This window comes from Branchiostoma belcheri, unplaced genomic scaffold (genome assembly GCF_001625305.1).
Source record: "Branchiostoma belcheri isolate BF01 breed outbred unplaced genomic scaffold, Haploidv18h27 scaffold81, whole genome shotgun sequence".
In the NCBI taxonomy this organism is placed as follows: Eukaryota; Metazoa; Chordata; class Leptocardii; order Amphioxiformes; family Branchiostomatidae; genus Branchiostoma; species Branchiostoma belcheri.
Window position 1 is genome coordinate 1313068 of NW_017804476.1, and position 27115 is coordinate 1340182.

Consider the following 27115-nt stretch of genomic DNA (forward strand, 5'->3'; position numbering starts at 1 on the left):
CAAGATGGTCAGGAACGAGTCATCCTGTACTATAGTAGAACTTTGACTAAAGAGAGCAGAATTACTGCACTCACCGCAAGGAGATGTTAGCAGCAGTCGAGATGATTACTCGCCATGAGTGTTACCTGCTGGGCCCTAGATTCAAACTAGGACCGATCACTCCGCCCTGCAATTCCTCCACAAAATGAAGCAACCCACGGGGCAATATGCGCGGTGGTTAGCTAGACTAGCTTCGTTCGACTTCGAAATAGTCCATCGGGCGGGGTTAAGCATAGCAATGCAGATGGCCTGAGTCGGCGTCCCTGTGGCCTATGTCTGGACGAACAAGACAGTCGCGGGTTTGAATGGGGAACCTTGGGCTACACCCTTCGTCACAACCCCCCGGCTGATGGTAATTGTCAGTTTGGCGCCATGGCTGATCAGCTACGTAGGCTAGAGGTCGTGCCGGATGCCTCGGCACAGTCTATGCGTGCCTTAGCCGTGTCATACTTGACCCAGCACCCATGCTGGCCAGAAGCCCCTGGAGAACCCTTGGTGAGTTATCTGGTAGACAGTGAGTTCCACACCTGGGAAGAATATTTGTTTAGATTAGCCCTCAACGGCGAGGTGTGGGGAGACCACATGACGCTGGAGGCTCTGGCACGTGCGTTGGGGATAGGCGTCAGAGTTGTCAAGGTAACCGATGGGGTGGCGGGTAAGCCCGTAGAGATTTGGCCAGGGCATGAATCGCCCCGTGTGTGGGTACTTCTCGGTCTCGTAGACGATAACCATTACGTATCTCTGGGCGGTACGACTATAAATTCCTTACGGACTTCGTCAGCTCAGGAGCCCTGGTTGACTGAATTAGGGCAACGTGATATGAGTTCCGCACAGTTGAATGACCCTACAATAGGCCCAGTCCTTAAGGACAAGCTGGCTCAGAAAGACAAGCCGGACAAGACCGCTTTGGCCGATGCCAGTCGGCATACCCTCGAACTATATAAGGACTGGGACCTGTTAGAGGTACACAATGGTATCCTGTATAGAGTTGGGCCCCAAGAAGACAACCCCACTCAGAAGCAGTTACTTGTCCCCAGAGTATTGGTGTCCAAAGTCTTAAGTTGTGTCCATGACAGTCCCGCGGGTGGACATCTCGGAGTGGATAAGACTAAAGAAAAGTTACTGAGGGGGTTCTATTGGCCTGGGCTCACCAAGGATGTGATTGTGCATGTTACCTGTTGTGACATTTGTGCCAAGACTAAGGGCGGGAGGCGACGTCCTCGGGCCCCTCTACAACCCAGTGCAGTGGGCTACCCGAACAAAAGGATAGCAATTGACGTAGTAGGCCCCCTCCCAAAAACTTCATCAGGTAATAAGTATGTTTTGGTGCTCTCCGACTATTTTACTAAATGGGTAGAAATATTCGCCATACCTGATGAAACAGCGTCTACGGTTGCTAGGGTCATATTCGAAGGCTGGGTGTGCGTCCATGGGCCCCCAGAACGGATCCATACGGATCAGGGCCGTAATTTCGAGTCCACCCTGATCGCAGAGCTATGCAAGTACATGAGGATTGGGAAGACACGCACTACTCCGTATCACCCTCAGTCCGATGGCATGGTCGAGCGTTTCAATCGAACGTTAGGAAACATCCTAAGGGCGTATGTCAGTGCAAATCAGAGGGATTGGGATGTTCATCTCCCCATGGTGAAGTTCGCTTTTAATACAAGTGAACACTCTACCACCAAATTCACACCCTACTTTATTATGCATGGGCGTGAGGCTCGGTTGCCGGTAGAACTCATGTTTGGCATCCCCTCTGCAGTATCTGCTCCAGTGCAGGAGTACGTCAGAGATATGGTGGACAAATTTCCCCAAATTTTCAAATTTGTGTCCGACAACACTAAACAGGCAAACAAACGCCAAAAAGAATTGTTTGACAAAAAGGTCTATGGCGCCCCCTTCCAAGAAGGGGACAAGGTCCTGGTAGCCAGAAAAGCGGTAGGTAAGGGCCTCGCCAGAAAGTTGGCTCACAGGTACGAGGGGCCATTTATTGTTGTTGAACGGGTTGGCGAAAATGCCTACCGCATCCGCAAGCCCAGGTCGAATGATGGCAAAGTTGTTCATTTTGAAAATATTGTGCCCTACAGAGAAAGGGAGGAAGATCCTGATTATCTTCCTCCTCTCCCACGAAGGGCTAGACATCATGCAATAACCCCGGCGACCCGAGCCGGAAGGCGGGTCCGCCGTCCTGGGGGTTTCGTACCCCCGCCTGTCATTTCAGATGATAGCAGCCTGTCAGACAGTGATGACGACACCCTCGCTACAGAGGCCACGATCCAGCAAGCCGGTGCCCCGACCGCGGGCAGTGACGATGACCCCTCCAACTCCGAGGACGTCGGAGATGCTGGCCAGTCTGACATCGCAGACGTGGGTGACGTCTCTCAGCAGGCTGTTGGCAACTTGAGCGACGGCGTCCAGCAGGTGGTTCCAGCCCTGGCGGCGGACGACGCGACAGGTGTCCTGATGGAAAGTGACGCGTCTGATGGGGAGACAGCGCAGCCTCCAGGAAGGGAGCAAACTGGTCCTATGGAGGCATCGGGCAGTGAGGACGAACAAGACGACGCTCCTGCACCACGGCGGTCAACACGCTCCTGTCAACCCCCGGTCCGATATGGGTTCCATGTGAACAGTATAGACACTGATAAGAAACCCAAGACTCTGTCTGATATGCATCCATTGAAAAGAACATGCAACAACGCCAAGTCGTGCATTCAGAGGTCCACACGTGGCTCAGGTATCGAAGGGAGGTGTCCTGAAGTGGTACGACAGGTGCCTCGACCATCTACTCCGGGTCAGCGGGAGATAGGTAAGGGGACTTGGGCGTCAGACATGTTCGTGGGGTCAGTACTGGGCAGCACACTTCAGTTCTTGTTAGCCTAACAGGCAGAGGACAGAACAAGAACTTATTTCCATACATAAATGGCACTACTGGACACAGAAGCTGTTTGTCATGTGTCCTTGGTCCGTAGTGGCCAACTACAGCCACCTGTTTGCAATGGAAATACATTGGCAGTGAGCGTTCGAGTATCTGTAAGCCTTTCCGGTAGAAAGCGATGAGATGTTTCATCGTGCCGGCACAGCTGATCGGTTGTGTTGGGGCGGAGAAAGGCCGTGCCTAGTAGCTTCATAGAAGCTAGCTAGGGAGAGGTACGAGGGTAGCTTCGGCGTGAGCCCGTTGGACCCCCTCTCCAGGAGGTCTCCGCTCTTAATGGTTGGGCTGAGGTTGCGAAATGCAATACTCTACAGGCTGTCGCCACTGTAGGCTGCTTAGCTGGTGTAAGTCTAAGGGACAAGATTCCCCTGGTTCGTTTTATGCTGTTCCACACCCCACAACGTGCTCTGCGTCTAACCCCGAAGCCTGTGCTAGGTTGCCCTCAGTAGTCCGTCGAGTCGCAAACCTGAACTCCAGGGCTGTCCAACAAAATGTTTGTTACCATGGTGACATCTCACTCGATGCCTGACCTAGTTGTGTATTCTGTACAATGCATTATCATTCAATTATCTTGGCTTCAGTTGATTAGTGGATTTCAGTTGTGTAGTGGTTCTATTGTTGTTTTGATGGATTTGTTGTGTTTGCATCTGTATTAGGTGTACGAATCATTGAGTATGTTATTTAGAGTATATGTAGTAAAGGTGCAGGAGCACCTTTTTTTTTCAAAGGAGGGGGTAGATGTAACGCTTGGTGGCCAGCCTAATAATGTGTCAAAATATATTATGTCAAAATACATTATGTATATCAACAGCATTGTACTTCTGTTAACATCTTGCCCGTCTGCCAGTATTGATATGCACCACAAAGAAGTGGCTAGACAAGCTCAGTTAACACCTATATGTGGGCTGCCGTATTGTCTACCAATCAAGGTCAGAGTCGGTTATGCGCATAATTAGGATAGCTTTAAAGGCAGGACACAGTCGTGTGTCGGGAGTGATTACGAGAGAGTCTAGGCGGAGTGACTTCTGAGTGTCCTGTGTCCGTTCCAACTGAACAAGTAAGTCCTTAGTCACTTGTCTATAAAAAAGTACACAACGCAATGTCCGATTGTTAATGTAACTGAGGCTCTTGTTAGTTGTCAGGAACTGTAGAAGAAAGCTTGGATATCTTGTCGTTACAAGGCTGTGGTTGTTTATTATTGTGTTACACTGTGAATAAATACACTCCTCCGAGAGCAGAATCCAGTATCCGAATCGTGTTTGCTTGAATGTTTAGGTTAAAGCTAACATAGAGCAAAAAGGCTATTGTTACAGCTCATTAAGACAGACGCTCATCAAAACTATCCCAAAAATTACATGAATAATATCAAGTACTCAGATATTGCAGAATGATACATAACAGGAATTTGGAGACCTCATACATTTTGTACCTCCATGAAATATCTGGAGCTTTTTCAACAGAGACACATGCACATCAAATTATTTTACAATGTAATGTAAGGCCGCACCAATTTAATTTCTTGGTTAACGGATTTTTCTAGAAAAAAAAATAAAAATAAAAACAGGCCTAGGCATCCTATTATGGCCCAAAATGGTACGATAGCAGCCATGAAGTCAACACACCAGGCTGGTTCAAAATTTAAACAATGAATTTTGAACTTTTAATGATACCATTGCATTGAAAGATGGAATAACTGTAACAACTAGGATGAAAAGGACTGTTTTCAACTGTTCAGGGCAAAATTGAACATTTTGCAGTTGATTCTGAATTTTTATCTTTATTTGCAAATCAGAAAAAAATGAAGCGGGCGAATCCGTTAACCAAGAAATTAAATTGGTGTGGCCTAATACATGTATAACGTTTAACTTCCCAAATAGGAGCATTTATCAGTATTAAGTTAAATCATAATGCTATTAGATAACTTGGTCCTTTATGGTACTTGTGATGATGGCAGGTGGTAATCAGATTACAGAAATCTTCTTTTAATTGACGTATTTGCTGGGAAAGCTTAAAGTTTTAACTACTGCTAGATCAAGATGCATTGTAACATCTTACATGCACCTATGAATTATGCTATTTATAGTTTCTTGTGTTAGAAATTAATTGGAAGAAAAATACTTCATAGAAATAAAAATGTAACATCTGGGTCCATAATATCACCAAGGTCCATAATATCGCCACCTTGAGAAATAGTGTGCTTAAAGATATTTTTACTGCAACATACTTTTGGTATGCACTCCTTCACACCTCAAATGTACATACCTAGGGTATGTTGCAGTAAAAATATCTTTAAGCACACTTTTTCTCAAGGTGGCGATATTATGGACCCTGGTGATATTATGGGCACAGATGTTATCATTGTGGCTCAATTTTGATTCTAAGAACTCACACTTTTTCATTTTCTTCAATTCACTGAAGCAGGTTGGTTTGCAGATTACCCTTTTTAATGGCCGTAAATGGTCTTTTATCTCCGCGATGTTGTTCGCTAACAGCCTATAGCCTCTACGCGTGGAAAGCCTACTCCCGCAGGACCACTCAGCTAATGGGCAACAAGAAACAAATTAGGCCGAACGTGATGGCGAAAAACTTTCCTCTGATTTCCCCTCAGAAAATCGCAGACAAGGAGGATATACATGAATGCCTACATTCTGCTGTGTGTTTCATGCATATGGGCCCACAGCAAGTAATTTTAATTATCACCTGATTTTGGAAGTAAAAACAAGAAATTTTGTTGCCTTCTGACAGTGGTCAACATGTGAAAATGCGAAAAGATGTCTGTTGCCATGCCGGAATGTGGATGGCAGATAAATATGAAAAGAGGAGACAAGACTTTTACTTCACTAAATTAAATGCAGTGATTATTAATAAGTATTTCATTCCTTTTATATGTGATGGTGGCTGTATATAATTTTGTAGTGTTCCCACTGAATGAAAACTTGTTTTTCAAACTAGTTTCAGTGACAAATGGATGTTTTTTATTGTTGTCAGTAAACTTACCACAATACATTTTTAAAAAAGCTTATGATGTAAAAAATTTGGAAATGTGGAAATCTTGTTTTTTTTTTTGCCACTATGTTTTTTTTTTTGCCCAGTACTGCATTAGATTTGGAGTCTGCGGAGGATGTCATACATAAAATTGACTTGCTTTGGCCAAATCTCATCTAACTTGTATTCCCCAGGCTCAGTTACAGGTGTTTGACCCTTTGGTAGGACGAAATCTTGATAGAGTGGATCTGGGGACAATAATGCCACAAACGTGGCCAGAATAAAATGGAGCTCAGATACAGTTTAATAGGATAACCACAGTTCACTGTGCGCACATATGAAAGTAAATGGCTGAAAATGAGCTTGGAGATTGTTGAAAGAAAAGTATAGTTGGTAGATTTATCATACAGAGAAAAAAATATAGGATGGGCATCTTCGAAAACACTCAGGCTATCAAAATGTTTTGTATTCTCTTTGGTCCTTGTTTCAAGGCCTCAAATTACCTTTTGTCGATCAATAGTGGTCTTTATATAATCTTAATAGCAAATGCAGAGAAAACAGTCGCAAATGCCAGTTCTCGTGTCATGAATTAAGATGAGGCAGAAAGGTAGAATCTAGATCAGAATACATTTTCATAGACAGAAAAAGTGAAGGAAATTTTGTTTTATTGGTCTATTGGTCAAACATTACCCGCGCATGCCTTTTATAGCGAATTGATGCAGGGTTTACAATCACATATTTACACAATCATGATACATATAACATACTTTCTCCACACACAATTTGTGAACAGACTTTTTTTCTGACTGGAGCAGACTTTTTAACACATCTGGATGTCTGGTCATGACAAGATGCTGAATCGTAAAGATAAATAGATTGGTCTAGGGTATTACTTTTACCTGTATAAAACCCATCATTTATCTAGTACGTCATAGACCCTTCCTGTTTCCCAATATGTCAGTTGGGAGGGCGCCTAAAACCCTCGACAAAGTGTTGAACCAATCATTTCACTCTGTCAGCACGAAGTAGTCCACACTTACCCTTCCCAAACGTCCTTGAGTAATCCCTGCATTATGTCGGAGCTTTCGCCACTGATCATGATTGATAGCCACCGTTTTTCTCATGAATCACGTTTAAAAACTGCTTGCGAAAAAGTTCACACTTATCTGCTTCCTTGGGTAATCCTTGCATTAAGGAGAACCTTTCACGACTGATTGATGAATTTTCTAGCAAATCACATTTAAGGCCATACCAATTTAATTAGTTGGTTCTCGGATTTTTTCAGAAAAAATATGAAGGGACAGGGAAAAAAATAAATTAAAATAAAAACAGGTAATAAAAACATAGGCATCCTATTATAGCCCCAAATGCTAACAATAGGAGCCATGAAGGCTGGGTTAAAATTTAAACAATGAATTTTGATCAAACTACTTTTAATAAAACTACTGCATTGATAGATGGAAAAAGTGTAACAACTACAAAGAAAAGGACTTTCCTCAACTGTTGGGGCAAAATATGAGCATTTTTAGTTGATTCCGAACCAGAATCTTTTTTTTTTTGCAAATCAGAAAAAAATGAAGAGGCGAATCCGAGAACCAACAAATCAAATCGGTGTGGCCTAAGAACTGCGTTATACATCATTCAGACTGAAAGTACTAATAGTGCGACAACACAGCCAGTGATCAAATGCTTGTATAAGCTGTTATTTTCACACAAAGAAAATGAAATTGCTGGTTGAAATTTTTGAAAGCTACAATTTTGTAGGCAAAAAATTAAGGCTGCGTGTTGAAAGGTGTAATAATTTTGAAAGGCTTATAGACACAGTAGTTAAGTTGAAGTGAAGGCAACCTCTAATTTTCATATCATGTTTTGCACATTGGGTAGTCTTACTCTTACTAAAGTCTTAGAATTATGATTTGCATTATATTGTGCAGGAAAACTGAGACAGAATTACTGAGTAACATATAATGTGTGTTATTTTGATGTTATGAACTTTCAAACACAGTGAGCAAGGGTCTAATCATAAAAATTTTCAAAAGGTGTATGGAATTTATTAGATTTCCTTGGTCTTTTAACGTACATAAACTGTAACAAGTTGGTACGGGTTACAGAAAATGATGGCATGGTGATTCCAAACTATTTATAATCGATTTTGTCGACCATTCATTGCTGGTTTGAACTGTTCTTTGTTGCAAAAGCAACTTGCGAAAAATTAATCCATTTTTTTTTCTGCTGTAGTGAGATAAGATGTCATGGAATAAGGCCACACCAATTTAATTTGTTGGTTCTCGGATTTTTTTCAGAAAAAATATGAAGCGACAGGGCGAAAAAAAATAAAATAAAAACAGGTCTAGGCATCCTATTATAGGCTTAAATGCTACAAAATGAGCCATGAAGTCAACACAAAAGGCTGGGTTAAAATTTAAACATTAAATTTTGAACTTTTAATCAAACCACTGCAATGATAGATGGGAAAACTGTAACAACTAGGAAGAAAAGGACTTTCCTCAACTGTTGGGGGGCAAAACATGAGCATTTTTCAGTTGATTCCGAACCAGAATCTTTTTTTTTGCAAATCAGAAAAAAATGAAGAGGCGAATCCGAGAACCAATAAATTAAATCGGTGTGGCCTAAAGAACTGCGTTATACATCATTCAGACTGAAAGTACAGTGCAACCACACAGCCAGTGATCAAATGCTTGTATAAGCTGTTATTTTCACACAAAGAAAATGAAATTGCTGGTTGAGATTTTTGAAAGCTACAATTTTGTAGGCAAAAAATTAAGGCTGCGTGTTGAAAGGTGTAATAATGTTGATAGGCCTATAGACACAGTAGTGGTTGAAGTGAAGGCAAGCTCTAATTTTCATATCATGTTTTGCACATTGGGTAGTCTTACTCTTACTAAAGTCTTAGAATTATGCTTTGCATTATATTGTGCAGGAAAACTGAGACAAAATTACTGAGTAACATATAATGTGTGTTATTTTGATGTTAATATGAACTTTCAAACACAGTGAGCAAGGGTCTAATCATAAAAATTTTCAAAAGGTGTATGGAATTTATTAGATTTCCTTGGTCTTTTAACGTACATAAACTGTAACAAGTTGGTAGGAGTTACAGAAAATGATGGCATGGTGATTCCAAACTATTTATAATCGATTTTGTCCATTCATTGCTGGTTTGAACTGTTCTTTGTTGCAAAAGCAACTTGCGAAAAATTAATCGGTTTTTTTTCTGCTGTAGTGAGATAAGATGTCATGGAATAAATAGAACAATTTGTCTTCCTAACAAAGAACTTTGTCACCACCATTTGTCATATATTTCTGTATCAATTGGCTCATTTTGTTCTTTTTCCTTTTGGAAACAAAATTTCAAGTTGAGACTTTTCAACAGTGATTTTGAAATTCGAAAGTAGATTTAGATTTGATTGCCACTCCAAAAACCACAAAAAAATGGCCGTATTAAAGTTGATCATTCCCTGCCAAATGGTACACAATTCATGAGCAGCAGTCAAGACAATCTTACACAGTTCCAAGTAAAAAAATTACGGCCAAAATGCTTTTGCCAAAAATGTCTCAGACATCCAATGCGATTTCGGGGCAGCAAAACTGGAAATATTCTGAATAAGGCAGATTCTTTGTGACATTGACACACACTGCTTCACATTAGCACACTTCAATCAGTATTTCATACTTTGGGTTATAATCTAAAACTGCAAAAACAAGCCCCAAGATGAGTCCTTTATTTTGGGGGTGGTACCCTAAAAATCAGCCAAGGGCCCTTCCAGTAACCATTTTCCGTCAGAATTGTGGGCATTTTTGCTCCATGAGGGTAAATATACAATGTCATGTACATTGAGACAGGGTGGTTTCATATACAATGTCATGTACATTGAGACAGGGTGGTTTCAACTCATGTACATGACATACATGTACATACATAAATGACTAGAATATTGGGTTTGAAAAATCAGGTTTCCAAGTCCTAAAAACAGCACTGGATGCCTTTAAGTTGGTCACAGCTGCAATGAATGGTAACATTTGTTTAAAAAAGTTTGGGGGTAGCAAACAGTATAATTGCTAACCGTTTTCAAAGGGGCTTTGTTTGCTTACATGTACATTACAATTTTTATTCCAAATGGTGGTGTGAAAAGCAGGCTGCAACAGACATCGCTGCAACAGAACTAAAAGCCGGATGTGAACAAACAGGTGGTCTGTCACCATAATACAATATTTATGATCATTATGAAACAACGCAAAATGTACAATATAGTCTTCAAATGCAGCAGCTGTACTATTTTAACACTGACGTTGAGTCGTGGTGCAGTCGGTAGCGCGTTTGGCTCACCCCCAAGAGGTCATGGGTTCGAATCCTGCCCATGTCACCGATCTTGTGTCCTTGGGAAAGGCACTTTACACGACTTTCCTCACTTCACTCAGGTGGAGATGGGTACCTAGCTTCAGTAAGGACGTCCCTGGGATAGGACGTTAAATGGAGGTCCCGTGTTTGGGGAGAGCCATGCCCCACGCACGTTAAAGAACCCACCGCATCAATCGAAAAGAGTAGGGGACCTTCCCGGTGTGAGTGGTTCCAACCTTACAGTCCGGTCTTACGCAGCTTGTACATGTACGTACATGTACAAAACTGGTGTGTTACGCTTAAAGGCGGTTTACCGGTTACGCGAAACAAACGAGTAAAAAAAAAACAACTGACGTTCTAACTTACCTCTCAAAACACCAGAGACTTTTGTGTTGGTATTCATTACATCTGCAAGATTGTGTTTTTGATGCTGGTTCATTATATAACATTGTATACAAAACTGTATGAGCCTCTCACTGCTTTGATAACAATCACAGATTGCGTTCAAGATATGGACATCAAAACAGATTAATCTAAGCTTGGTAGTACCACTACAAGTTAACCTCTTCTCTTATTATAAACTTATTATTAGCCTCTACCAGGAAGCAACTGGAAAGATCAGAAATTGGCAAAATAGACAGATAACATGGGGAGTTGCGTTTTTTTTTTCACATCAAATGTAAACCCATTCCGAAATGAAGACAGAAAACACAAAAAACACAGTATGACCATGTCTGTATGCAATGCCATGTACATGTATTTGTCACATTACAAAGTCCACAAGACTGATGACCAAGATAACATGCCAGGGGAGTTGGCCTGCTATGTAGCTACTTGCATTTTTTTCACATTAAATGTATTAACCCATGCCGAAAGGAATACAGAAAACACAAAAAACACAGTATAGACCATGTATGTTTTTGTCTCATTATGTTGTCCACATGCATTTTTATTCCACTTCAAAATTGTGTGAAATAGGGCTTTTTGGCTAATTTCAGACCAAAAAGTACATTTTTGGCCAATTTTTTAAAATACACAGTAGCCAAAAATGTAAATTTTTTGTCCAAAAATAGCCAAAAAGCCCTATTTTACACAATTTTGAAGTGGTACACAGTGGTTTGTATGTTATTGACTTTTGCCTCGCAATTCAATACAGTAACTGCATATAGAACTGGCCTTACATGTATAGACTAGATAGGTTTCCTCATAATATCACAGTTGGCTGGGTATAGAGAATGTCAACCCTCACTTTATCACTCCTCGACTTCCATTTGCTCCCGATCTGTATGGATTTGCCATGTTTTAGAAACCGTCCTCTGTTTTGGCAACCCACCAAATTCGGTGCTTGATGTTAAGAGGGGTTCAAACATGATAGATTGGCAGATATATTCTCTGTAAGTCCAACCTGGCGGTAGGTAATATATCACGGTCCACACTGTGGATAAAGGGATATAGTGGCTGTTTGTCTAACGCATCAGTATTTTCCTAGTGCTCTGGGTTATGTAACCCTGCATTTTATTTTTCTCTCTGCAAGGAAAAGGTTCTAAAACCTCATTCACATTATTATCACCCTAGGCTTTAGGAGGTATATTATAGAAGAAGTGGGTAAATTCGTCTTCCACTGCCTAAAAAGAAGAAGTCAAAGCCAGTAATACTAGTACCATGCATGTTGTAGAATATAGTATAATGCTAGACGTAGATATAGTCTCACATACCACTGTATTTTCTTTCTTATGTTGTTTGTAACTGCAATTAGCCCTCGGGCATGTATTTGCAATAAACTTTCTATTCTACACTTGTAAATGATACTTGTACTTAGGGATTTGAAGTGTCCTTTAACGTTAATTGAGTTTTGAGATCAATGTCTCAACAATCTTAATTTTACTCATCAAATTCTACCCTTTGTGAATTGATCATTGACAATCAATTCCTCCCAACTGACTTCAAAACGTAATGCGGATGATTGATTGACTGATTGATTGATTGCTTGATTGATTGATTGATTGATTGACAGAATTGCGTGAGATCTTAAGTAGTACTAAACTAATTCACCTATTCCCACTAGATGATGGACAGACTTTGGGATTGGTAAAATTCAGTCAGGAATTGTGACGACATGAACATATAAAGAGTTGAAACTGTGTGCGTTCTTTTGTTGTATGTCATTGCGGATCATGTTTTTTGTAATACATAACTGTACAATCTTATTTTGTACTCCTGTGTCAGAGGCGTAATGCTTTATGGGTCTGAGACCTGGGCGGTGTCCACGGAAGACCTTAGAAGGCTAGACAGATGTGACAACGCCATGATTAGATGGATATGTTCCAGTAGACTGGCTGATAGGGTGTCAAGTGATCAGCTCAGGTGTAGGTTAGGCGTAAGCAGTCTACGTGAGATCTTGCGCTACAACAGACTTCGCTGGTATGGGCACGTGCAAAGGATGGACCCGCAGAACTGGCCAAGGAAGGTCATGACAATGCCCGTAGAGGGACGAAACCCGCGTGGCCGTCCAAAAAAGAGATGGGTAGACAGTATTAGGGAAGATGTCAAAAACTTGAAACTGCAGAAGGCCAACCCGCTAGACAGAAGCAGCTGGAGAGCAGCTATTAGACCCAAACGACACCCCACGACGTCCAACCCTTGCATGACGGGGAACAACGGACGCTAAACCGTGCAGTGAGTGAGTGAGTGAGTATGCCCAGCACTGCCTAAAAACAGGTTTTTATTCAATCTGAGTGTAGTTGCTGGTGAAATAAATAAACTGAAATAAATGAACTGAAAACTGAACAAAACAGGATGTCTGGGCCAACACATTACCAACCACAGAAATACTGCTAAGAGATCTCGAAGCAGAATTGCGGTGGGACACCATAGGGTAATGAGGCGAAAATCCTCAAAGTGCTTGTTAATTACCCGCATTACCAATTCCCTAGCCGCAGAGATGAAATAAGCTGTAGGGTGACCTTTTACAGTACATTGAGCATCAGGTGATTGTATCAAACCAGGCACACGAAGCACCTCGGCAGAACGCCTGTGCCTGCGCAGAACCCTGTATTTTCATGTTTTTCGGTGGATTTTTGGTCAACGTTGCATTAGAATTTTGCCTGTTGCAGAGAATATCTTTTCCAACATAAGATTTGGAAATTACAGATATGAGACGTTCTGCCAAAGTGCTATGTACATTACGGGTTTCGCGCAGGTGCAGTACATTCTGCCAAGCTGGCACACGATCGAATAAAATGATCAGGCAAATCAAAAAGTACACTGTCTTTTATGTGCTTCTGATTGCATATAGACAACATAGCCGACCTGGTGGAATTACCCCCGTTTCAGAACTGGGCTAATCAGAAAACAGCTGTCACAAAACCCCCAGTTCCATAGGCCTGCTACGGAGGCTATGTCTTTGGATTGAATTTAGAGGTTTAGATTTATTCCTTTGACGGACTGGACATGGACTGGTTAAAAAAAACACACAACGATCAGGCAGATTTGAAGTAAAAAATTGACATTATCCGTATCTCACAGACTCACAAGATATTAACATTTTAGATACATTTAAAGGTCAAATTGATATATATATGTCTTTGCAACTTCTAAAAATGTAAGGACTAGCTAACATTCCACATGCTAGTATAATATTAGGAAAGAATTAAAAAGCAACCCCCCCCAAAAAAAGTAAACAATTATAATAATTTAACGTTTTGTGGCACCAGTAAAATAAGCCAGTAGAAAAAAACAGTAAAAACCTAACTAATAAAATAAAGTGCATCTCAGCTCTCAAGGGCTAAATAGGAGTAGATACCAGACTACGTCAAATCTGGTACTTGATGGTCCAGTTGGAAGACTAAAAGCAAATACGTCAAACCCTTGACACCACAGGCTCTTTCAAATGGGTAAAAAAACTGACAAGTAGATCCAATGACATACTAATTGACGTCATTGCTACTGTGAATGAGGAAATCACCAACCTCCACAGGAACTAGACTTGCGTGTTTCCCATAACTCGACTGCCTCGCGGAAATAGAGTAGTGCGGACGAGCCTTTACACTAGCTTGCTTCAATGGCTTGAGGTAAAAGAGAAAAACAACTTTTCCATTGCGGAAAGGGAGATTAAAATCACGCCACCCGGATTAAAGAGAGCTCAGGAAGTACGTGAATTACGTTTGCGCATGAAAATAAGGCACAAGAATAACTTATAATGCCACATTTGGCATTATAACGGCAACATTGACTCATGAATCGGCTATTCAGAAATGCATAGGAAATAGAATGGTGCCTGTCCTTGGTGCTGATCTAACAACAACAGTTGTGAAATTCACAAGAATAACTTATAATGCCACATTTGGCATTATAACGGCAACATTGACTCATGAATCCGCTATTCAGAAATGCATAGGAAATAGAATGGTGCCTGTCCTTGGTGCTGATCTAACAGCAACAGTTGTAAAATTCACAGGAATAACTTATAATGCCACATTTGACGTTATAACGGCAACATCGACTCACGAATCCACTGTTCAGAAATGCATAGGAAATAGACTGGTGCCTGTCCTTGGTGCTGATCTAACAGCAACAGTTGTAAAATTCACAGGAATAACTTATAATGCCACATTTGGTGTTATAACGGCAACATTGACTCATGAATCGGCTATTCAGAAATGCATAGGAAATAGAATGGCGCCTGTCCTTGGTGCTGATCTAACAGCAACAGTTGTAAAATTCACAAGAATAAGTTATAATGCCACATTTGACGTTATAACAGCAACATTGACTCATGAATCGGCTATTCAGAAATGCATAGGACATAGAATGGCGCCTGTCCTTGGTGCTGATCTAACAACAACAGTTGTAAAATTCACAAGAATAAGTTAATATAATGCCACATTTGACGTTATAACGGCAACATTGACTCATGAATCGGCTATTCAGAAATGCATAGGAAATAGACTGGTGCCTGTCCTTGGTGCTGATCTAACAACAATAGTTGTGAAATTCACAAGAATAACTTAATATAGTGCCACATTTGGTGTTAATTATAACAGCAACATTGACTCATGAATCGCGCTATTCAGAAATGCATAGGAAATAGAATGGTGCCTGTCCTTGGTGCTGATCTAACAACAACAGTTGTGAAATTCACAAGAATAACTTATAATGCCACATTTGACGTTATAACGGCAACATTGGCTCATGAATCGGCTATGAATGAACAGTTGTAAAATTCACAAGAATAACTTAATATAATGCCACATTTGACATTATAATGGCAACATTGACTCATGAATTGGCTATTAAGAAATGCATAGGAAATAGAATGGTGCCTGTCCTTGGTGCTGATCTAACAACAACAGTTGTAAAATTCACAAGAATAACTTATAATGCCACATTTGGCATTATAAGGGCAACATTGACTCATGAATTGGCTATTCAGAAATGCATACGAAATAGAATGGTGCCTGTCCTTGGTGCTGATCTAACAACAACAGTTGTAAAATTCACAAGAATAAGTTATAATGCCACATTTGACGTTATAACGGCAACATTGACTCATGAATCCACTGTTCAGAAATGCGTAGGAAATAGAATCATTATGGTGCCTGTCCTTGGTGCTGATCTAACAGCAACAGTTGTAAAATTGACTTCCCCGTGCTCTGTACTACAATTGGTCACTCATACAAGTTTGTTACGCCTGTATGCCAATCGGTAGCGTCTTTACATTCCGGAATGGTCTGTGGAAACGTTCACGTAGGTACCAACGATAAGTGGAAAGTCGGTTCCTTTTCAAGGTGAGTGAGGCGAACTGCGCTTGCAACTACACAGACTCATTCGTTTGCGCCGGCACGTATTAGCTCCATGACTGTAATTGGACCTACTCATCAACAAGTCCGTCTATTAGGTCGACTAGATTCCACTATTTCAAGGTTTTGTGGCACTACTACATGGAACAAGTTACATACCGACCAAACTGCCAACTTTACATGGGCTAGAACCGAACAATATTACTGCCTTCGTTGTTACTACGTTGTACATGCCTTGGTGCATGTTTGAAGCAGTAGTAAGTATCACTGTAACATATCCTAGTGTTATTTGGTTTTCAGAAGTACATTTGCTGTAGGTTTGGCTAGATTTTACCGATACCATGTATGACAACTGGACACGACTGAAAATTACACTCACATGACATAGTCCTCCAGTGTTCTCAACACTGGGCAGGAGTTGGACGAAGCCATTTGGTAGAAAGTTGGTCAAAAATGTGTACAACAATGAGTTCAACAATACCAGATGTAGTTGACATGAAAATCGTGTCCAGAGTAACGTACTCAGCAATTCTACGCACTCCCACATGGCCAGTGCTCTGTTACACATTCTCGACCAACCTTCCACAAAATGGTGTTGTCCAAATCCCACCATGAACATTAGGCACTATGCCATGATTTTCGGGTGAAATGAGTTTATAATGGGTGTACATTACGCCCCTTTCCACTAGAGGCTACGCTGAGCGATCAGTGTTTTGGCAGTTAACACAATGCGTTTCGTAGATATAGATAAAGAACAAGTTCTTTTAGCTTTACATCTTGTGTGTTACGTTGTCTGTTGAATCATACATTTACATCTTGCAACATATTTCGGTCACACAAATCCACTTTTGGTAGCCAGTGGTAGAAATCCTTTTTTTCAGTGTTCTGCAATATTGCAGAATGTAAAAATTTGTTCTACAATTCAGAAATACTTTCTGCAGATGCACACTTAAAAGTACGGATAAAACCTATGGCGTATACAGAATTTCATGATGGCAAACATTTTACATGCAATTTGAAAAATACATGAAAAATCACTTGTATAATTTATTATGTACTTGTACCCTATGGAGTCAGTAGTAAACACAAAAGCTCCATTGAACCCCTAGCCTGATTTTTTTTTGAGTCTGCAAAATTGCAGGTTGCTTAATTTTTCTTCTGCAATATTGAAAATGTAGCAGTAAAATACAGACTGCTGATGGGTATTTCTAATAATGGTAGCAATATGGTTACTTAGCGATCTCCAATTCTCCATCTGGGGCAAGGCGGGACTTACGTGGTAGGACTGGGGCGTTTGAAATGTAGCTAGCCACGCACCGGGTGTCAAAATCACTTGCCGTCCTGTCATCACGCTTTTCCTAAATCCTTCCATTTCTGAGGTAATAACATCAGCCCTGTAGCTACTAATGATAATGGTTTCGTTCAAGGCCTTTCACACGTAAATTCGATGACCTTGTCCTTTACCAAAATGCACCTTTCGAAGTTAATGCCCCACTTTTAGAAAATTACGACGGCACAAATGCCACAATTTAAACGCGTCCTCACTGTGCCAGGGTTCTCGATGTATGATTTCATCACCATAATAAGAGTCGAACCATTAAGAAAATGACTCTCTCCATCAACTAGACTTTCACTAAGCCGTAGGAGAAATCTTCCCGACAACGTTTTAACAAATATCTCTCGTGCCGCCAATACATCAAAATACGTTAGATTTGTACCTATTCACACGATAATATTCAAACGCACAATACCTCTGTTGGCGAAGATATAAGAGGAGGGAAGATTTTGGCAGCTTTCCTGTAGAAAACACTGCTCCATGTAATTGTTGATCCCGCATTTGCTGAAAAAAGTCTGTATTTTTCTACCGATATTTCACCCTACCATATTTCCATTTCATGAGGAAACAATGCTTATCAGGAAAAGACTGCTGGAATGGATGACAGCGGTATCTGAATGCATTAGCGACATCAAAACTCAATACAAGGCTAGAGGGATGTCAATATAATTCTATCAACAACACAAAGATAGAAAGACAGGTAAGTACTTACACTCAACACTGGGTGAAAAAAGACAACAAAACTGCATGTCGCCTTCCACTGGTATAGAACGCAGCTACATCTACCTTCGCGTCACATTTGCTTAACCAGTCGTAACGAACAGAAGTAGCTGCCGCTCTTAGGTCAGGACTCTGAATGAAATCGGCCTCCAATGGGAATGAGGTGGCAGTGATCACTATGGGCAGGTCTGGGGCATACCATTGAACAGTCTTTAAAGGGTGATAATACTATTCATATATAAAGCGCTCTCTTTTTGTACCGTACAGCCATACTCTCGATAATGAAAATGTACGATCATTATCAAATTTGTAATTACGTACATGGTTTTCGTTGCCAAGTAATTAAGTTCCTCATTTTGATGCATCCCCTGAATTTCGTCATGGATTAGTCCATTCAGACGATAATTCGTCCTGAACAATACACCTCTGTTGACGAAGATATAAATAGCGGATCTTGGCAGCTTGTCTATCGAAAACACCGATAATTGTTGATCCCGCGTGGTCACGACGTCACAAGATATTGTATGGCAAGCACTTTTAATTGAATTGGGTGTGGGTGCCAATACCGGTTATCATATCTAGCGTCTATCATTAGATCGTTTTCGTATGATATTAATCAGATATGAGAGGTTCTTGCAAAAACACTAGCTATTGAAGCTCCTTGCCATGACTGAACGTGCACGAATCAAGTTCAAAAGCTTCAGTTTTCCCACTGTAGATTACAGTGTATGAAATACAACCATGTGCCAGCCAAGTTCTTTTACTAGAAGGTTATATATACTGTAGATGTTTTTTCCTGACACTCTAGTATAGCACGACTGCAGAATGACACATCATTTATTGACAGGCCTACATTTCATACCGTGAAGCAACTTTTACTGTCTTCTATTTCTATCATGGGGTCGGCAACCCTCGGTATGTTTTGTAAAAGGACAGAGTTATACGGGGGATGCTATAGGCTTCAGTAGATAACTCAAAGGTAACACCTATGATGTCAATACTTCTTACAAACATGTAAAGGATACGTATCAAAACTGTTACAATATTACAATGGGTTACAAATTTCCATACAGATTATAAAAATCGTATACAATCTTACTTGATTTACATTTTGTAAAAAAAGTAGAGAACACAACATATTGTGCAGATACATGCAGTAGAGGTAAAACTTAACGTTTGTGATCAGAATAAATCATTACTACCAAGATACAACACCTGTGACTGACCATTATCATTAAAAAACAGTATACCATTGGATGTGGTGAGGTCAATACAAGAATCACTGCTTGTCTGCAGCCAAGAAGCAAAGCTGGTGTATAACTGGTGACAACATGGAATAAGAAGCGGATTCAAGTGGTAGTTATATGATGTTAACAATTACAGAAGCAAGAAAATATCAGTTAAGATCCTTGGAATAGCCCTATACAAGCCATCCAGCACAACACCACCTACCTCATGTTTCAGACACATTCTAGAATTCTCGGCCACAATACCACCGATATATGAGGGTGATTTTCAAACAGCACCGAGACCCTTTTAACTCTGCCTTCAAGCTATAATTTCGTTTGAAACCTACTTAGGAACTTATGAGCCTTCCCCTGACGGTACAGAAAACAAGACCAGTTGAGTGCTGATGAATATCGTGACCAGATTACTGAGAAGCGCGGCACGGTAAGCTGTTGCTGTGATGCCGTGGACGTTGCGCCTAACTCCCGGCCCGCCCCATTTAGTGCCACCGCAACTTAATCTACCACGCGAAATTGATTCCGAACTTACTTCCCACTTTAAACCGAGTTATGAGTCAGTCGGGGACATGAAGTCAGGTCCAGGAAAATGTGCTTTGGTAGAACCGATTTGTGACATTCATCTTTCCTCCCTCAAAGATTTAAACCCGTCGCCTGGGTCCGTCTGTCGGAATGCCACGATATTACGACGTGGCAGTAAAATTCAGCACCCTCCTAAGTGCACTCCACACAGCTGTATCCATAACGGCGTGTCACTTTTCCGCAGGCAACTCCAGAAGTGGCGATACATTTACTGTGCGATGTTCGTACATGTATGTTACATTCATCAACAGTGGCCGTGGGCCGTTTCATTTTCTTTTATACCTCTTACCCTCTTCAACCCCTCTAATAGTTTAAGACAAGGGGCACTTCCCATGAACATTAATAAGTTATAACTTGGATGTAAAATGACGGTCACTATCAATGCACCATGTACTATGCATATGGCAAATGTTGGGAAACGAAAGAGGTAATAATGATAAATTCTTTTGTCGTAGAAGATGCACAGCAATAGGATTTGTCTGTACGTCTCTGAAATAGAAGGAACGAGGGGCACTTCCCGTGAACATTTATAAGTTATAACTAGGATGTAAAATAATGGTCACTATCAATGCACCATGTACTATGCATACAGCAAATGTTGGGAAACGAAAGAGGTAATAATGATAAATTCTTTTGTCGTAGAAGATGCACAGCAATAGGATTTCTCTGTACGTCTCCAAAATACAAGGGACGAGCGGCACTTCCCGTGAACATTTATAAGTAGGATGTATGTAAAATAATGGTCCCTATTAATGCACCATGTACTATGCATACAGCAAATGTTGGGAAACGAAAGAGGTATGGTGAATCCTTTTATTGCAGAAGATGCACAACAATAGGATTTCTCTGTATGTCTCCAAAATACAAGGGGCAAGGGGCACCTCCCGTGAACATTTATAAGTTATAACTAGGATGTAAAATAATGGTCACAGTCTACATACAATGCACCATGTACTATGCATACGGCAAATGTTGGGAAACGAAAGAGGCATGGTGAATCCTTTTATCGTAGAAGATGCACAGCAATAGGATTTCTCTGTACGTCTCCAAAATAGAAGGAACAAGGGGCACTTCCCGTGAACATTTATAAGTTATAACTAGGATGTAAAATAATGGTCACTATTAATGCACCACGTACATGTACTATAATTGCATACGGCAAATGTTGAGAAAGAGGTATGGTAAATCCCTTTATCGTAGGAGATGCACAGCAATAGGATTCCTCTGCATGACTCCAAAATGTAAATACCTTGAGGCAGAGGATCTCTCTCTCTACTTAATATATATATATAGAATTAGGAAGATATGAAAAAATCCCCCACGACCAGAGTTTTTGTCCATTCTGTCCTAATGAGATTGAAGACGAACAAAACTTTATAATAGATTGTCGGCTGTATGATGATAAACACACAAAGCTGTTCCTTTTTTCTTCTTGCTCAACAGAATTTGTTACATTTAATGCTGTAGATAAATTCAATTTCATTCTAGAGGGTAATAACCCTTACTGTGTACAAATAGGTAAATATATCAAAGACTGTTTAGACCTTCAAGTAGTAAATTAAAGTTGATTCATCTATTGTTTTGTACGTAGGCCAATTCTGTTGTATCCACATATATGTCTGTATGTCTACATGTAGTTAAGAACCTTACGAAAGTCGGATGTACTTTTGTTGTGTCAATGAAGTTCTTCTATCATGTCTATAAAACGTTTATATTCCCACCTCTCCCCTAACCCCTTGACGCCTGCATACATGATTACGGGACTTGCGCAGCTGCCGTGCAACTCGTACAGCGACATGGGCCGTCACACAGCCTCGCCCGTGAGGAAAACAGATTATGCGCTTTACCATCACTCCACTTCCACATGCAATAAACCTTAGGCCACACCAAGTAAATTTTATGGATGACGTCCGCGCGCGCATTGATTTTGGCCTGTTCCTAGAAGAAAAAAACCCAAGAAATTCCGCTTCCTGTACAACTATGACCAAAGAGTCACGACAGTGCCACAAATTGTCAGATTGACGTGAAACCCGTAACGCGAAAACAGGACAGGACGACAACTGCTGTTCCACCTGATTTATTGCTGTTTTGATGATGAATAAAAGACTTCTTGCTTGTTACACTGTGTCAACTCATTCAATTTGTGTCCCAACATTTGTCGTCTCTTAGTTTATTTCTAATCTAGGCATCTTGTTTTTCGGGGCCTTTCTTTTTTTTTTTCGTCCCTCTCGCATTAGATTTAGGGTCTCCAAAGGACGTCATCCATAAAATTTACTTGGTGTGGCCTTATCAGCTTTATGTGCAGCTCTAGTCCTCAATGCTAAATGCAGGCAATCACATCGACAGATTGCAAATTGCTTTGCCGGTCTCTGTCCGGCCGTCGACCGCCTTCTTACGTACGTGTGTGTGTGTTAAATCCCCTACATACAGGAGTCCATTAAACGTTATCGTGTGTTGAACGATTTCTTTCCAACTCGGACCAAGTAAGTAATGCACAGCAAGGGTCTGTGGGTGGAGATAAGCTTAAGTGTAGGTTAGGTAAAGAAAAATACTACTTATGTAGTAGGCATTACGCCCAGAGTGCAAAAAGTTCAACGGACGCTATCCTCATGCATCTGTAAGGTCACATGACCAAAGTTACTGGTCATTGGAGCCTGAAGAAGACAGTAGTGTAGACTGCAAAAACAATGATGATAACATAACAGTTATTTATCGATAGTCCACTTTTCAGTCAGCCTATGAGCTACATGTCACCTTTGTATTTCATCAAGATTACTCTCTAAAGCTGGCGTTAGGAAATATTGAAGTCTATGAAAAATCTGTCTTGTGTAGGCAGCGTGTATGAATGCAGAGGTCACGGGTTCGATTCCTAGTAGCAATATTTTTGACATTGTGTCCTTGGAAAAGGCACTTTACATTATCCAGGTTAGGTGCCTAAATATTTCAGTTGGGGAGCAAAAAACTATACAAGGAGAAGGATGGGCTCTTCCTTCCAATAACGTACCCAAGTCACAATGAGTTAAAGGCATCCACTGCAATTTCAGAGCAGCAAAGCTGGAAATATTCTAAAAAGGCAATCTTTATGATATTGGCACATACTGCTTCACATTAGCACATTTCAATCAGTATTTCATACTTTGGGTATTTAAAACTGCAGAAACAAGCCCCGAGATGAGTCCTTTATTTTATGGGTGGTAACTTAAAAATCAGACAAGGCTCTTAAACCATTTTCCGTCAGAATTGTGGGTATTGTCGTGTGGTTTCAATTCGTAAATAAATGGCCAGAATATTGGGCTCTGAAATATTGGGTTTCCATTAAAAACTGCACTGGATGCCTTTAACATCCCACTGCCCCTACGGCCTCTAACTGCAAACCTTGTCCGCAAGGTCTGTGACCGGACATTGTTGGTTAACTCATTTCATGGGATCCTAGGCCCCACTGGATGGGACGCTATATATATATGTACCACAGAAATCAGGTCTATCTATTAGAATGCCACGGACATAACCATAGGATGCAGCTAGCTCTAAGTGCGGATTTGAGGCTGTATCCATAATGGTCATTTCCTCTTGGGACCTCAGGGCAGTAATATAATATTTACTAAGAGGTTATGGAAGAGGTCCCTGCTATGCAATTCTGCGGAATCTGCTGGCAATGATGTTGATGTTGTCAGCTTGTGGGCAATCTTTTTTACCTTCGCCAAGAAGGTTATGTTTTCAGTAGCGTTTGTCTGTGTATGTATTTGTGTGTGGTTTAGCAAGATAACTCAAGAAGCAGTCCACTGTGGATAGATTGGAATGAAACTTGGTTGGTGGGTAGGTCTTCATGAGACCTAGGAATGATTAGATTTTGGGCCCCCTGGCGGCTTTCCTGGGTACTGACCTCATTTGCATAATTTATGAGGAAGTGCTATAATAGCCTTTTTGTTAAGATAAGGCTGTCATTGGGTGGAGAATATGATCAACTGATATAATCCATGAGGCTCTTATTTACAAAATCAATGATTAAAATTGTATAATTCGTCAACCGCAAGGGTTAACATCATTTGGCGAAGGTATGAGATCGGGGAACTCTTGTTTCTGATTTGCCTCTTCTGTGAAGGTCTCAAGCAATCTATCACTTGAGGGTATAATTGTGATCCTAGATATGCATATCTTTATAAAGAATAAATCCATTAATTGTTCTCATCAGGAGGCATAATCTTTCATGTCAACTGTTGAGAATATGCTTGCCATTGGTTCACCTGTTGTACACTTTGAGTCATATGCACCACATAGAAAGCACATTGATATTACATTTACATACATTGTAGTCTACACTGACTGTATATTTCCCACAATTGGCCACTAGTACTGCATGAAAAGTGGTATTTACCAATGACGAAAGACAAAGTGTGTCTTGTAACTGTTTTCTTTAGGCGACAAACGACACCAATATAGACCTCCTATAGCGTATGTATCAATTGCTATAGTATTCGTGAATGCCACTTTTTGTGGTGTGAGCCCCATATATCTAACTCCAGGCATTAGCCATAACGTGACAATATTCCAGGTAAGTCTGTCAGATAAGTCTGGCAATGGATGCATAAACAACAGCGAAGTAAGTCTGATAATGGTTGCCTAAATCTTCAAATCCCAAAATGTAGAATTTGAAGATTAGGCCACAGCAAGTAAATTTTATGGAAGACATCCTCCGCAGACTCCAAATCTAATGCGATAGGGCGGAAAAAAAACAAGGAGGGCCAAAAAACAAAATTCCTACATTTTCAAATTTTGACATCATAAACCTTGCTAAACAAGAAATGATACCTATATTGTGTGTATATCCATTTCTCACTGAAACAACGTTGAAAAGAAAAGTTTTCAATCATTGTACAAATGGTTTTGATTCAGTGGGAACATCACTACACAGCCACCATCACATATTACAGTAATGAAATGCATCACTGCATCAAAGTAAAAGACAAAACAATAAATCAGATCCCTGAAATCTCATAAAGAAACAACTTTTTCACCTCATTTTAGTTAATCTTTAGAAATAAAAAAAAGCAGAACTTACAGTGACCAGCTGCCAGGGATCCACCGACGCAGTCTTTACCACAATTTCCGTCAGCGATGTCCAATTTGCAGAAATCCCCTGGCAGAGAAATGGACACGTCAAATTACAACAGATATGTTACCTCGCAAATGAAGACGAAGGAGGCTATTAGTGACAATTTTCGGGAACCGGTAATCAGTTGGCCCCGTTGGCGTCAGCTTGAGGATTACCAGAAGGCAGGAATTAATGGGTATTAGAGCAGGTTTAATCATGGTTTAGAAGGGGATCTGCAATCAGGAAGAGGTTGCGTACATGATGTTTAATCTTAGCCCACACCAGTCATTCGTCAACTCGGAACAACATCGTCTGGAGCGGTGTACTGGTAAGTGTGTACCAGAAAAATTGATTACAACTAAACTGATTCAGAATGACATTGTAACTTCTACCAACACAGACGAACCTCAAACTATACAATACGATAGTGCAGTTGATTCATCTTGCTATGTATATTAAGTAACAAAAAAACCTAACTCAGATTGAAGGTTTCTAAAGATTTAGTATTACTACCTACATGCTTTGCATTTTCTGAGAACTATGCACCATTTTGACAATGAAATAGTCGACACCAGTACAGTAACATATTTCGTTAAAAAAAATTAAAGACATGCGCTCTAGGAATGAGACAAATGAAAAAGCAGTGAAACGGCCATTTCGGCTGGTAAATAAAGATCAACACTGGACGTTGGCATTTCTACCCCTCAATCGCAAACCACCCAGATTTCACACATAAACCCACTGACCCCTGCACCGCACACTCGGACGTCAGAAACCTTATGCGACTTTCCAGGAATACTAAGACTTGCAGGAACGCACTATTTAAGTGGAATCAAATCAAAAGGTCGAGCATGACCCGAGAGCAGGCCCCACTGGCGTTGCAATCTGCCGGCCCGACGCAGACAACCCCATACCGGCACATGAAAAACGCAACTCGGACGTCCTATAACTTTTTAATGGCCATACGTGTAGGACCTGCCATACATTTTATGTAGTGGGCATAAGTTCACAGTGTTTGTGTTGTAGAGGGGGAGTAACCATGCGAGGTTTAATCCATAGAGAAAGAGAATGTACTTTATCTAACCACCTGCGCCCCATCTATTGGGATATGGTGCATTAATGGTTTTAACCATGGAGGTTATATAGACTTAGTTAACGGTTGTCTGGTGGACTCATATACATGAATTGGCGGTAAGGACTTAGGTTGTTACATTATGAGCACAAAAGCTCTTTATGCTCTCAAAATTCTTGATATTTGTCTAAGTCTAACAAAATTTCACCAAAACGTTAAGGAAAATTGAACAACACTGAAAAAAAATGCCTTTGCGTATGGCGTCGGTCTTTTCTTTCTGTATTCTGCTTTTGAGATGTCTGTTGATATTTCCTATACTCTCCAAGCAGAGGTTGTATGGGGTAAACTGTTGTTGGGGAAAATTGTGTCCTTCTTATCAATTGTCCCGAATATTGGGGAGGGCGGACAAAATAACGGGGAATATGATAAGAAGGTCACAATTTTCCCCAACAACCTCTGCCAGGAGAGTTAAGATTTGCCTGTAAAATGAGGGTTGTATGCGCGGGTAATATTGGGTCAACTGCACGGCAGTCAGTGAAGATGTCATCTGGACGTGATCGGGAAGGGCCTCGGGGCAAAGACGGGAGCAGCCCTACGTCATAATCCTTATGAGAAAAGGCACCGCGGGTCAAACGCCGGATCAGTCAATGAGAAAATAAATGTCGCTTGCTTATTTTCAACCTGATAACACCGGCGCTGCATAGGCCAAGGCCTCAGGCATACTGCATACTGTGTACATACAAATTTGCGTGCTTCTATTATCAGTTGGTAGAAATGAAATGACAGTGTTAACGTAAATATACATATCCTTCTACACAGTGACACTCGGTCACACATTGACATATTGAAAACATCAAAGGTGTACCATTAACATGAAACTTTACATGAGTTGGTAAAATTACATTATGAAAAATTGTTCACCGTACCGGGTGGCAATATCGACTTCCTACGA

General features: G+C 40.8%; 2 protein-coding genes across 4 annotated transcripts in view; one reads left to right on the plus strand and one right to left on the minus strand.

Moving 5' to 3' along the window:
• The window catches only part of LOC109486547 (calcitonin gene-related peptide type 1 receptor-like), a 67575-nt gene extending 42436 nt beyond the window's left edge, over positions 1-25139 (minus strand). For all 3 annotated transcript variants that reach the window (XM_019790385.1, XM_019790383.1, XM_019790386.1), the window contains exon 1: positions 25059-25139. The gene's annotated coding sequence lies outside the window, so the exon portion shown is untranslated. The remainder of the gene's footprint in view (positions 1-25058) is intronic.
• LOC109486545 lies at positions 7-4214 on the plus strand. The gene is made up of 2 exons (XM_019790381.1): positions 7-2198; positions 2232-4214. The coding sequence occupies exons 1-2, from the start codon at positions 412-414 to the stop codon at positions 2920-2922; spliced, it is 2478 nt and encodes an 825-aa protein (XP_019645940.1). The 5' UTR covers positions 7-411; the 3' UTR covers positions 2923-4214.
• Positions 25140-27115: the final 1976 nt, after the last annotated feature.